Source organism: Amblyomma mixtum, chromosome 10 (assembly GCF_055824585.1).
Source record: "Amblyomma mixtum isolate Tamu chromosome 10, ASM5582458v1, whole genome shotgun sequence".
NCBI lineage: Eukaryota > Metazoa > Arthropoda > Arachnida > Ixodida > Ixodidae > Amblyomma > Amblyomma mixtum.
In genome coordinates, this window is record NC_143021.1 from 142,842,756 (window position 1) to 142,856,100 (window position 13,345).

Consider the following 13,345-nt stretch of genomic DNA (forward strand, 5'->3'; position numbering starts at 1 on the left):
TTCATTTGTACAAAGCGGAATGTGATCTTTTCTCGGCCACACGATAAGATGTATCTGATGTATCTTTGTTATTCATGGCATGTGTACTTTCCTGCGCGCGCATTAGCGGCGGAATCTTTATATTTCCCATTGCTGGCGAAATAAAATCAGTTGTGAGTGCAGCGTTTGTCCGTGTCGTAAGTGTTTTCTTCCTTTGTGCTCGTCTTCTTTACGCTGCAGTGATGTGGAAGCAAAGTAACCAACTTGCCCAGAAGCTCGTTTTACTAATGTATGACATCACCAGGAAATCTGTAGAATTACACGGGCCGTCCTTGGCCGTTGAAGTTCAGAGAACTATTGTGACAGCCCCACACACAACCAGTTTCTCCACTCTTATACCCTTGTCACACGGGCAGCCTAACCATGATTAAGGCTGACGGCAGTTAAGGCTAACTGCAGTTACGCACATTCACACGATAAACATAACCACTGTTATTCTGCCAACCATGGTTACCGCAAACTGAGGCTGGCCACCTCAGTCAAGCCTAGTAACTGGCAGTATGGCCGCCACCATGTCCGACGCTACCGACGCCTGCAGCTCGGCTCCCAGCGAAACATCTACCCCAAAGCGTATTATATGGTCTGTGGCGACGACAGAGGCGCTGATACGCATCTGGGAGGATAATCTGACGGCACTGCGCTCAAACACGCGCAACGCGCGCATATATCGCGTCATGGTTGACGCGCTGAACGCGGGCCTGCCGGCGGGAGAAGGCCCGTACACTGCGAATCAAGTTCGCCAAAAACTTGAAAACCTGAACAAACACTACCGGTGAGTGGAATTCTCTTTTCCTAATAATGAAACGATGAATTCTGTCGGAAGTTTGTGTGATGTTGCAGCATTGACGCTCAAGAGAGGGACGCCGCGCTGTTAGCATTGGTTAGCACTGGCGTAGTTAGGCCTTGTCCGCAGTCGCGACACCGCGCCGACGTGTTGTAAACGACGAAAGGTACGCAACATTCCCGAGATGTGTTTTCATAAGGCGACATAGTTCTTGTCCTTGCGCGATCATGCGCCGGCATTTACTCTGCGTCTGTGTCAGTGCTTTATCGGGAGCCTTCATTTAGCTCACTAAAGTTAAAAGCCGCGCGGGCGCCTCTTGTACAAGTTACTACACCAGTGCACCAGGCAAACATTGTGTGTACTGCATGTACCGCAGAGTTCATTTCAAAATTGTGGCATTTTCTTCCTTTTAAAATTTTACCTGCTCCTTAACGCATAAAATCTGTAACAAATAGATAATGATCCTATCTATTTCAGAGCGCCTAATTTGTGAAAATTTGCACATTGAATGTGTGAACTGTTCCTGCATTGCTGCGCTATTCTTTCATTTCTTGAGCCCGTTCTGTTCCTGGCTTAAATGGCAGGCGGGTGCTGCACTGAGTGCAACTGGTAGCCCGTTTTTTTTTATCCATAAAGGTAGCAACAGAGCACATACTCATATTTTCATGCATGCATTCGACAAACCTTTCTTTGCAGGAAACTGAGGCGTTGTGGCACCACAACAGGCGCCAAAGGAATTGAATGGCCATTCTACTGGCAGCTTCATTCTTTCCTCGGATCACTGCCAATCAATGACAGAGGCCTTGTTGAGGAAAGTGTGGAGGTAACCAACTGTTCCAACCACTACAATAGAACTGTTTATGGCGCAGTTGTTGCTGTAAGCTGGCTTTTTGTGCATGATAAGCATGCATGTATACTTATCAGGTCTATTGTAATGTCGCAAAAGCACTATGCTGAAAATTATTTAACCATTACTGTGCCTTCAAAAACGCCTTCTCCTTGTTTTGTGATTTGTTGTGTGCAATCCATCATGGCCAGCAAGATAGGCTAAAAGTAGGTTATATTCACTTATACTTAGCATGACTGCCATTTGTTTGATTTAAAAATATTCATATTTTGTACAAGGTGCAGTGAAATGTGAAGGTCCAAACAAAGAAGCTGCTTGCGTACCACATTTATTTGACAAACATTGATGCCAAGGGTTTTTGTTTGATATGTTGATGTTGCACTTTCCATCCAATTCTCTTAAGTGATCTCGTTTGATATTACATGCCTTTTTTCTTGTCATTCACAGCTGCCAGTAGTTGATTTTGCTCCTGACGAGAGCGAAATTGTGGCCACGTATTCAGCAGAGGTGGACTTCCCAGCCGCAAGCGGTAGTCCACGAGTGGAGAACACAGCATCCACTGCGGATGAAACTGCAGCAGCAGTGGCCAACCCAAGTGGCCAACCCAGCAGCCCAAGCGCAAGCAACAGCAACAAGGGAGCCAGCAGGAAGCGGCCCTACAAGTCAGCATTCAGCGACCTGATGGAAATGCACCAGAAAGCTGAAGAGCGAGCGGCCAAGGCTGCCAGTGACAGCCTTGAATTAAGAAAGGAGCTGGTGCAGCTGCAGAGGGAGTCGAATGACATACAGAAAAGTTGCCTGCAAATTATGCAGACATATTTTGCATCCAAGGAGAAAGAAAAATAAATTCTGTATTCGTGGCAACCTTTTGTGGTAAATGAAACACTAGCAGCTGCGGCCTCCAAAGTGACGATCTCTGAACCTCTTTCTATGTCACTGCAGGGCATTGAGAAGTTATTTTGCCTAAAGCGTCTTATGTGTTATGTGTCTCCCTCTCTGTACAGGAAATGTAGCAGTCAGCTACAGCACAAAATGTAACATAATGAAGACAACATGAGCATTACGTAGTGCCCTCCCACCAACTAGCCCTACCACAAGTTACATTTAGTTCAGTTGCAAGTTATTGCAAAGCACGCGTCTAAACAGGAAGGCACGAGACACTTCTCACCTTTCGAACCTAAGTGAACTGCCATTTAGCTAGCTGTACCAATAATGCGCAGTGAATGTCTCATGCTGGGCTGTGAAAACATACGGACAACTGAAGTGACCCTGATATTTCCTGCACGCTGCAGTGCCTGCCGTCAATACCTGCCACACAAAACAGAGCCATGTTAATCCTTTTTCTAAAATGATCATGAGGTGAATACATACATGTAACGTCTCTTATTAAAAAAGGAAGGCAGGAGACACTTCTCACCTTTCGAACCTAAGTGAACTGCCATTTAGCTAGGTGTACCAATAATGCGCAGTGAATGTCTCATGCTGGGCTGTGAAAACATACTGACAACCGAAGTGACCCTGATATTTCCTGCACGCTACAGTGTCTGCAGTCACTACCTGTCATACAAAATAAAGCCATGCTAGTGCTGAAATACACATGTTTACATCATAGGCACCGCCAGAGTTCAGACCTTCATTCTTCCCAAAAGGCAAGTAAATGACTGCAATATATGCCTGCTACTCTGCACCTGATAGGATAATTTGTGTTCTTCTGTTATTATGTACACTTAATAAATCACAACTTTGCAAGGCAATACACAAGCTGCAAAACATTTCACAAGGACAGGAAACAGTGCCATTGCTTACTTTCTGTACCAACAATATAAGGTACCGCCAGCACATTTTTTACATGCGATAAGAAAAACAGTTATGAGATTCAAGCAAGGTTCAGCTTGATGCAAGGTAACTTGCCAGGGCATTTCGCACCGCAACACCTGATGGCTCAGCCCTGTTGCTTGCGCAGGACGGCTGAGGCCGCCCCTGGTCTCGAGCTCGGGCCTCATCAAACCAACTTGCATCGCAACTGTCTGACATCTCCTCACAGATATTGTGCACCACACAGCACGCACGGATTACACAGTTCACATTGGCTATGTCGCACTCGAGTCCTTTCAGCAAAATGCGAAAACGTGCTTTTAGTCGGCCATTGTCATTTTCAACAATGCGTCTAGCCCTGCACAGATGGTAATTGAACACTGCAGTTGGTGAGCCTGGAGGTCCTGCATTTGGAAATGGCTTGATGACGTGACTCTGCAGCGCAAATGCTTGATCAGCAAGCAGAACGGGTTCCACTGTCACTCCTGCCACAACTTTTGCTTCAGCTTGGAACAGTGGACCGGCCAGTATACTTGGCAGACTTGAGCTCTGAAATACGCCAGAGTCGTGATTTCGTCCAGGAGACCCGACGTTTGTGTACAGAAACCTGTAGCGGTGGTCTGCGATAGCCAGAAGGATAGTACTGTACCACCCTTTATAGTTTATGTATTCCGCGGCATGCTCTTCTGGCGGACACACCTCAATGTGACAGCCGTCTAGGGCTCCCACGCCTTGCGGGAATCCAGTCACGGCAGTAAACTGGCGAAGGTGCTCCGCCAACTCATTTTGCCTGGGGAGTCTGATGAACTTTGGCCCCAGTTCACGCACAACGACAGCACAAAATTCCCAGAATATAGTGTTCACTGTCGAGCGGCCTAAGCCAAAAGCGTTGGCGATCGTCCTTTCTTCTGCTGACGACGCGAGTCGATACAAGCCTACGGCCACACGCTTATCGAGGGGAACTGCCCTCCGCATGACCGTATCTTGCCGCTGCATACATTCACACACACTCAGGATATACCTGAAGGTGCTGCGGGTCACTCTGAAGTGCGCCCTAAACTCACTGTCCGGCAGGTGTGGCACCGTTGTCTCGTACCACGACTGCCCTCGCGGATAGGCCCATAATCGCCGCTCGCACGAACAGAGCCGCGCAGTTATTGCCACGATCCGGCGACATTCTCTCTCCGCGCGCTGTCGCTCCTCTTCTGCAGCATCGATGTCTGCAAGAATACGCAGCTGCTGAATACGACGCTGATGAAGAGCTGCTTGGTGGACGGCGAGCATTGCCCAGAATTCATCGTCGTCGTCATGTCGGTTTTCCGCAACACAACCACGCTGCGCCATGTTGAAAAGCAACTGTCCGCTGGAAGGTGCGGTAGCGCAGTCTCACCAACCTGCTTACTGCTGACCAGTGCGCTCCTCAGTCCTCGAAACGGAACACACAAGAGTTGTAGTCTCAACGATAGCGAATATTTCTAGTTAACTGTAGTTTCAAACTAGACCGCTTCACTCGTACCACCCGCCTGCGAACAAAATCAACAAACTCCGGCTAATTGCGGCTGCAAACATGGCTACGTAGCCAACAACGACCACTGTTGAAAGACTGACTTCGCTAAAGCTAAAAAACAAACTTATTGTGCTACAAATAAAATGAATGTAGTTATTAAGAAAATATTATTAATTTGCCAGCCTCAAATGGTATTTTTTATTATTGATAAGTTGGTAAAATTGTTGAAAAAAGGCTTTTACGTCACGACCATGTGATAGTTTTTGCCGCTGTGTCAGAGAGCGTGTAGCAGCGCCTCAGTTCGGTTTAAGGCAACTGCTGTTATGTCGGGTAACTGCAGTTAGATGGAACTGAGGTTAAGGCTGCCCGTGTGACAAGGGTATTAGAACGTCGCGGAATTCACAGCAAGCGGGAACACCACTTTTGTGCGCCCGCGAGCAGGACGGAGCAGAGTGCCAGCTGCGCGGGCAGCACGCGCGTACCAGTCGACAGGGTGCTGGGCTCAATGCGCTCCGCCGGCGACGTGCCCGTACAGAAACGCCAAAATGACCGGCAGGGGAGAAGTGGCGCTGGTGCAGTGGGAGCAAACTTCAGGTGCGCTTCCCTATAGGCACCCTGCACCCGCAAGGCACCGCCACCGTCGAGGCTAGGGTGCCTCGATGCGCGCGCCCTCTCCTCTAGCGGAGGAGAGGGCGCGCATCGAGGCACCCTAGTCGAGGCTGCGTTCAGCTCCCCCGCGCGGCCAGTTCCTCGTCCCTGTCAGGAAGGCTCGCCCCGCGACAGCGATGGGATGGCATCTGCTAACGGCTGCCGCTGTTCGTAGAGGCGGGATTTCGACCTATGCATTCATGAGGCTGAAAAATTCTTTCGAGGAGCGAACGTCAGGAAAGGAACGAAGCTTTTTGAAGCAGGCCATGTACACAACGTGAAAGAGGCGGTATCTTGCGACTGGAGCGAAGTAGCAGCCCGGTACACTGCGCAGACAAGCATCCCTGCGCCACCGAAAACCATCAAATTAACCCTTAGAAATATTTGTATCTGGTACCTGTTACCGCTGAACTCTCACTCATTTTTTTTATGTAGCTATATTCCAGTAGACAGCTTGTTACCGCAAGCTGTAGTTGCAAGGCAGGCATCGCAGGCAAATGCAAATGCGCTGCTGTCGTTGCCGTGTTTTTGGAGCGGTGTGAAACGCTCTCCAAAACGAGCCACCCGCAAGCCTGCAGTGTTCCTGCATTTAAAAAAACTTACCCTAAACTTTCAAAGACGGCCAGGCGGCATAACATTGAAGGTAATTAGAAAAGTCCACTTTTTGAGCGAGCGGCGCAAACTTGACTTCATAACATTCTCGTCTGCCGCAACTTCGGTGTTCGATCTGAAATGCCCTGTTCAAACTACGCCTTGAAATGATGTACCCATGGCGTAATCTGCCGCTCATATTTTCTCATTTTTCCAGCAACTGCCAGGTCCTTATCGCTGCAACACGTGCGTCAGTGTTTTGATGATATGAGATGTCCAATGAACTAGCTTTTGCAAGCAGAAAAGGATGCAAGCTGCGGCGAAGCGCCTGTGCGCACTGAAACTCAGTGCGGAAAACATAAAACTTTTTGACTGGGATTGTGCAAAAAAGGAGTATCCCAGCTATTTCATGCAGGATTCTTGCAGAATGCGTGGGCTGAAAAAGCGGGATTTCATTGCAAGCTTTGTTTAATTTCTACACATTCAGTACAAGTACCCGAAATTTTCGACATTAGAATTGTACTAAATTATCACCCAGTCGTTCAGATGTGGAGGCAAAGATTTATCAAGAACATGTTGCCGTTGCCTCTGAAAACGTGCCTTTACTGTCGAAAAAGACGCTGGACGACACGGCGCAGTGGAAGCGAGCAAGGATTCCGCGCATAACTGGAAGTAAGGTAAACGATTCTTTACTGCGCAAAATTTCGGCTTCTTCCACAGGCGTGACTGCGGGCGAGTTATGCGTGGCTTTTCAAGACCACATATTGTGTACAGCCATGCATGAGTCAAGTAAGCTTCTGCACGGGTTTGACCACTGCTTGACCAGAAACCGCGCGTGCGTGTTGCCCGTCGCGAAGGGTGGGCAGTCTCCCAATGTCGCGTCGGAAGTCCACAAAACCTTGTCCCAGGCGAATTTATATATGCATTATTGCATCCTGCAACACAGCAGTGTGTCCTGCTGTTGTTATGTGACATTTTTTGCTCGGTAAGGACGCCCAAAACTGCTTCGGGACGGCGCGCGCAGCACAGCGGGAGCTGTCGGGCTGCCCCAGCCTTCCTGACAGGGACGCGCGCGCCGCCGCCAGTGGCGCGCGCGTCGCGCTGGAGTTAGATGCGCAGGGTGCCTATACATGCTATACCCGCCACGAAAAGCTGTTATTGAACAAACTAGCGGCCGCATAAGCATTAGTGAAAACACGGCATTGCGGATTTGTTTTCACTTCTTTTTTTTTTTGCTCGAAGAGGCTGCAGTCATATGGGTCCGTAAGTGTAGGCTGATCTCGTATGGTGACCTGATACATGCAGCAGGACATGCGGCTAATTTACGGTATTTCACATCTACGCATAACCTCATTCACCATGTTCTTTTCATTTTTCCGAAACGGAGGAACACAATATGCATCGCGCCCGTTTCCTGCATCCGTGTAGTATTATGGAGATGGCTCTACTGAAACGTATATCCATTTTCATGAGATTTGCCGTCGCATATATGATATAGTTTGATGCGCTTACATAGGAATAGCGCTTGCATTCACGCAACTTTTTGTTGACACTCTTCGGGCACGCGCACACGCACACATACAAGCACACACACACACACACACACACACCTAGCATCTGATATAGGCCTAAGAGCTCGACCACCGATAGGCCTCCACCAGCGCTGGTGGAGCCTTACCAGCGGTTAGAAGGGGTTGGATCGGCACAGGACGTGATGCTTTGCAAGTGCAGGCGCCTGTCTTGTGATAGTGCAAATAAGAAATTCGAGAACGCAACACGCAACCAGATCCTCCGGCTGTGTCGCTTTCGTCATGTACAAATGATCTGTAGAGAAATGGATACCTTGCTCCACACGACTGGTTTCTTCGACTGGTTCTGGTCTCGCCTGTTCACAATTGTTGTGTAATGGATTGTTTACGAAGTAAGGACTCTAAGGTAGAGCCTTTTCTTGTACCGTCTTCTTCATTAAGTCAACAGACGAGAACCACGGCCGCACGATGATGCGTTTCCATCGGGTGGCCGGAGAACACCTTGCCGTTGCCTCAGCATGGCGGTGGAACAACAGCGACCTGATGCGATCGAGTTTTTTTGTATCCGGTGGTGAGGCTTTCAATCTTAGTGTTCGCCGAGGTCCGTCTGTACGTCTGGAGTTTTCTTTACCTTAAATAAAATTAACTAAAAGAAAATACCTTACGGCCGCGAGTGGGTTTCCAACCCGGACGGCGCGATTAGATTAGTTTTGCTGGCCACTGCATCAGACCACTACATCATCGCCTTTTGTTCTATGTACATGAACCATGTACAAACCATGAGGAAAACAGTGGCAGATCGACATGACACGTAATACGACACACCTCAGCAGCACAGCACTCGCTCTTACATCGCCGCAGCCGAACGTCCCGTGTCCTAAACTAGCAGTCTCTCGCGCTGTGCTTTGGGCATCTGCATCAACTTCCAGCCGTGCGCAGTGGATCCCAATATCGAAACCGCAGTGCTAACGCACCAAATTCGCATTTCCCGTAGCCTCGCCAAATCGACCAAAATTTGTTTTTGTGCCACTCTTTGCGCCTTGCACTGCGCTCTTCACAAAGCTGGTGGCAGTCCTGAGTAACCAGGACGTCAAAGAATGCAACTGATTTTCTCCAAAAACTCTGATGTGACTTTTCAGAAATGTTTGACCGCTTCAGGACTGACTCTTCGCCAGGAGTGACACATTAGCCGCTGTAAGGTTTTTTTTTTTTTTTTTACGTGAGCCGGCAAGGATGCATTCATGCATGAGACCTTTCAGGGCCGGTTTGGCAGACGCGCCAGCTTTGTCGCTCTTCAGCGTCGGAAGTAAAAAAAACAGCGCACTTTAGAAGAGTTCTCGGCCTGCAGTCCACGGCTCGAGGAAAAGTAAAAGGGGAAAAAGAGAAAGGCGCACGCAAAGGTACAGCAGGAGACAGCACCCTCTCCCTACTGCCCTTTGCTTTCTCCTCCCCCTTACCCCCGCAACCGGTCACCCACGTACCTCTTGAAAATACCTTGTGCCCCTGTTCACATCCTTCTTCGCGCTTAACACCATCGCCCCTGCCTATTCGTCATCCATTTAATTCTGCGAATCTTGTGTCGCGTTGTCATAGCCTTTTTGAGAGGAACTTTGTCAAAGAATTGTGTCGGAAGGGTACGGTGAACTTCAAGCAAGTTTAGGTTGAAAGCGATTCCCAATTCTTCCTTATTTCTTTTTTAAAATCAGCGACAGCAGTGCTTTGCGCATGCGGTTCGCGGGCGGTTTGGTTGTTCGATTCCCAGTGCCGCCGGGTAGCTATCGGTTTCCAATGCATACAATTTTTCTCGTGGTTTCTCTTAGGTGAATTGATTCGAAGAAAGTATTTCACCTAACCTTATGTACAAGAAAACACTGTTCCATGGCCATTAAAACTCGTCAACATAAGAAAACATCCTTATAGAAAAACACGGAACGAAAACAATTCTACGCGTAGGCTAGGTATACACGCCAGGAAAACGCGTATGCAATCCGTACGTAAAAGGCGTCAGCAAAACCTTGGCCAGCATTCTCGGAAAAGAAGCGGTGGAAACTGGGTACCAGCCGGACACCATTATCAGGCGCCTCCTTTACTGCCCCAAAGACTCATCGTTCTACAGGAAAGATGCAAGGCGTGGTACGGAAAAACCCTGCTCGAGTGCTTGGCGTCTAGAGCGGCGTTTACTTGACGGAATTTTTAGTTGAGGAGTTGGGTTGAAAACCGGTCATGGCTTCATGTAAACACCGCACAGTCGGTTCCGGGAGTCGAGGAAGTGAGTCCGGTCGACTCCGCTTCCGAAGGGAGAGGGGGGGGGGGGTTGACTCGCTCAACCCCAACGGAAGATAGCACGTAAACCGGATCATCGAGACGAAGAGTCGGGTTAGCGGGAGTGGAGAGGATCAATTGCGATCCTGTTTTTACGCTTGCGCCATCGCGCCCGCGGGACAGTGGTGCCATGCTGCAATCTTGGAGTCTGCCACTGCGCTCACCGCTGCGCTGCTCGACGCTTGGTGTCGCTGCGGTTGAACCGGTCTCGACTCGCTAAAATCTAGTTCATGCAAACACACAATCGTCGAGTCGGGCTGACCTTACACAACTCGACCCCCCGATTCAATCTACCGCAGTCCGGTTCATGTAAACGAGGCTTAGGCTGGGGACACCAACAATATGACGGAAAGGGTGAAGCAGCACAAAGCTTATGTCAAGCAAATGAACAGCAGCGCAGTGGTCGAACTAAATACGTTACTCGTTACACTAAAAAAAAGAACGCGTTACCGCCCTACGTTATGTACAAAAAAAGGTAATGCGTTACCGTTACCGAAAAAAAGTATCGCACGTTACTTTGCCGTTACTCCATGGCCATAAATTTTAATCGGTGCGTCTTCTCTGTAAGAAATCAAGATAGCAATTTTATAAAGCTCATACTTCATATAATTCCAACTTCACAAAGAAAACATAGCTGAACTCAACAAATTAACAGTAATTCTGGTGCGCTTCTGCTTACGAAATTACGCGGAAATTGCGTAGCAATAAAGAATGCTTAAATGTCATAGTTACGGAAAAAATATAATTGCGCACATAAGCAATTTTTTTTTTACTTGAACCTGAATAATTATTGCAAAAATGCGAGTGTTTACGTCAAGGTGTTCAAGGTGAGCTTCGCTCGCTTAGGAACTCAATAACCAGAAACGTAGCCGCAGTTGCAGATAGAAACAGCCTGTTGACTGCAATCCCCTTTTCTGTGCTGTACCATTGTACTCTTTCGACGGCTCTCTTGGGGCCATCTTGAAGTAAAGTGGCGACATTCCTGAGTTTCCACAGAAGAGGGAACTGCTTCCACCAAGAATGCGAGAGTGTCGCCTGGGAACGAGACCTTTTGGTTGGAGAACAAGCTTACGCAGAAATTGACTTCCATACTTCTGCAAATGGTCCATTGATGGCTCGGCATGCGTCCACTCTTTAGAGAGTTGTGTGTGTGTGAGTGGTTTGGGGGTGAAGACAAGTGTGTGACTGCTTGTTCGTGCCTTCCTTTTTAATTGAGTGCGTCGTCAAGGGCAGGTGTTTTCTTGCATGGCTGCGAGCCGCAGCAAGGGTCGGCGAGAACACCGGTAGATTTTGTTTATTTGCAACATCATTTTCGGTGTGTTTTTTTTTGAAAGAGAGGCGGAGGGGGACAATTGAAATAAAAGTAACTAGTAACGCGACACCTCACGTTACCGAAAAATGTTAACGTAAGTACGTTACCCGTAACAGTTCCGAAATGGTAACGAGTACGTCACTAAGTTACCGGAAAAAGTAACGCGTTACCGGTAACGCCGTTACTTGTAACGCGTTACCGACAATACTGCTTTGACGACACTATTGTGGTGGAAACAGAACCAAACTGCGCAGAAGCCTTGAGTCATGACGGAAGAGAATGTTGAATGTTCTCTGGGAACCACTCCCTTTTCCTACATCCACGGTTTAAGCTCCGTGACCCTGCGGTCGACCTTATGTGGGCGTAAAAAAGCCTCCGCAACGCGCCCGCAGTCGCACCTTCAAGAAGTAGTAGTAATGGTTTACTGACAAAAAAAATACAGAATGGAAGCACGAGAGCTGCAGCCGGCGGAATTCACGGAATTCACAGCCGGTGGAAGTCACGGGCCGAGAACCGGTTGTCGGGCTCATGTATAGGAGGTATTCACTGAGGCCGCGCTACCAGACGGCGCGAGCGTCGTCGCGGCAGGCGCGCCATGTTTGCGGTCGTTTCAGGCCAGCTCGCGCAGTGTCACGGTGCGCCGTAAGGTACCCGGCCTGAACTGTTAGTGATCCGTAACATATTTGTACGTTGTTGAATACGTCAGCGACCACTTATCCTTGTGGAGCGCGTATTGTGCATGAAGTTTGCAGCAGAATTCTTCTGTGCCGTGATATAACCGAGCTGCCTCAACTCGGCAGCAAAACTGGCTGGCTGCACGCAAGAACGTACACGACTTGCAGCTTTTAATATCAATTGATAACTGTCAGCTAGTCATGCAGGGCACATGGTGGATAAACAGCATGATTAATTACCGAAATTCCAGAACTGCCACCGCAGAAATTGATAATTCAAGCGCCTAGCTGTAGTCCGCGAACTGCTGACGCTTCTCAGACGTACGGTCTTTCAGCAAAAAGGCAAAGCGTCATAGCTGCCTTATTTACCCGACAGAACGGCCAAACAAATACTGTCATGCGCTCGCAGCACGAACGGCAGACACAGCGAGAATGTTTTGCAGTTTTGACTGTAGCTACGTAGCGCTGCTTCGTATGCACAAGACCGTTTTCGCAGCAACGCAGTGTGCAGCCATTCCGCTAGATTCAGTTGTAACACGTCACTTTCAGCAGGTAGAGATGACAAGTTAAGCTACAGCTAAGTGAACAGACCCTTCGAATTACTCACCTCTTCAAAAACGGCACTTCGGCCGTCGGCACCGCGGACGTCGGCACCCACAGCACGGCTCTTAGACTCACCCGCTTGTCAAGTAATTGCACCCTCTCATAGGTTTCTATCCTTTAATTCCTTGGCCTGCCAGCACACTTAAGCCGTGCACAAGGTGGGCCTCGATGCCGGTGAATTCAACACGCGGCAGCAGTCTTGTATACGTCGCACACCATGCCGGTGCCTCCGCATTCCTGGGGGGGGGGGGGGGGGGGTGTCGACCTTTTCACAAAGTAGAACCTTCTGAGCGTGCCCGCTCTTTTCTATTTCGCACAGTTCACGGAGTATTCACTCAGTCACGCGGCGGCACGGGTCGGACAGAAATTACGTGCGGCGAGACGCGAAATACACTCACATTTCACCCATCACCAGCTATTCAAACGCTGCGGCTGGCTGCGGCGGCCGCGCGCGCGACCACCAACATGGCGAATGCCGCGCCGGCCGCTAGCGCCCCTTGCGGATGACGTCATGTGAATACCTCCTATACGCTAGGGGGTCGAGCAAAGGGACCGTGGAGTCGAGCTGGGCCAGCCCGGCTGCAGGGGGTGGGTTGGCTCTGCCCGACCCGGTTGGATGGAGCATGTATACGCTGACGCATCGGCTTAGCGCCTCCTCTCTTGCCTCTTCTCTG

General features: G+C 49.2%; 1 protein-coding gene across 1 annotated transcript; it reads left to right on the forward strand.

Moving 5' to 3' along the window:
• Window positions 1-380: 380 nt before the first annotated feature.
• On the forward strand, window positions 381-2,516 carry LOC149327162 (uncharacterized). Its single transcript, XM_089564802.1, has 3 exons — window positions 381-811; window positions 1,520-1,646; window positions 2,118-2,516. The coding sequence occupies exons 1-3, from the start codon at window positions 540-542 to the stop codon at window positions 2,514-2,516; spliced, it is 798 nt and encodes a 265-aa protein (XP_089420928.1). The 5' UTR covers window positions 381-539.
• Window positions 2,517-13,345: the final 10,829 nt, after the last annotated feature.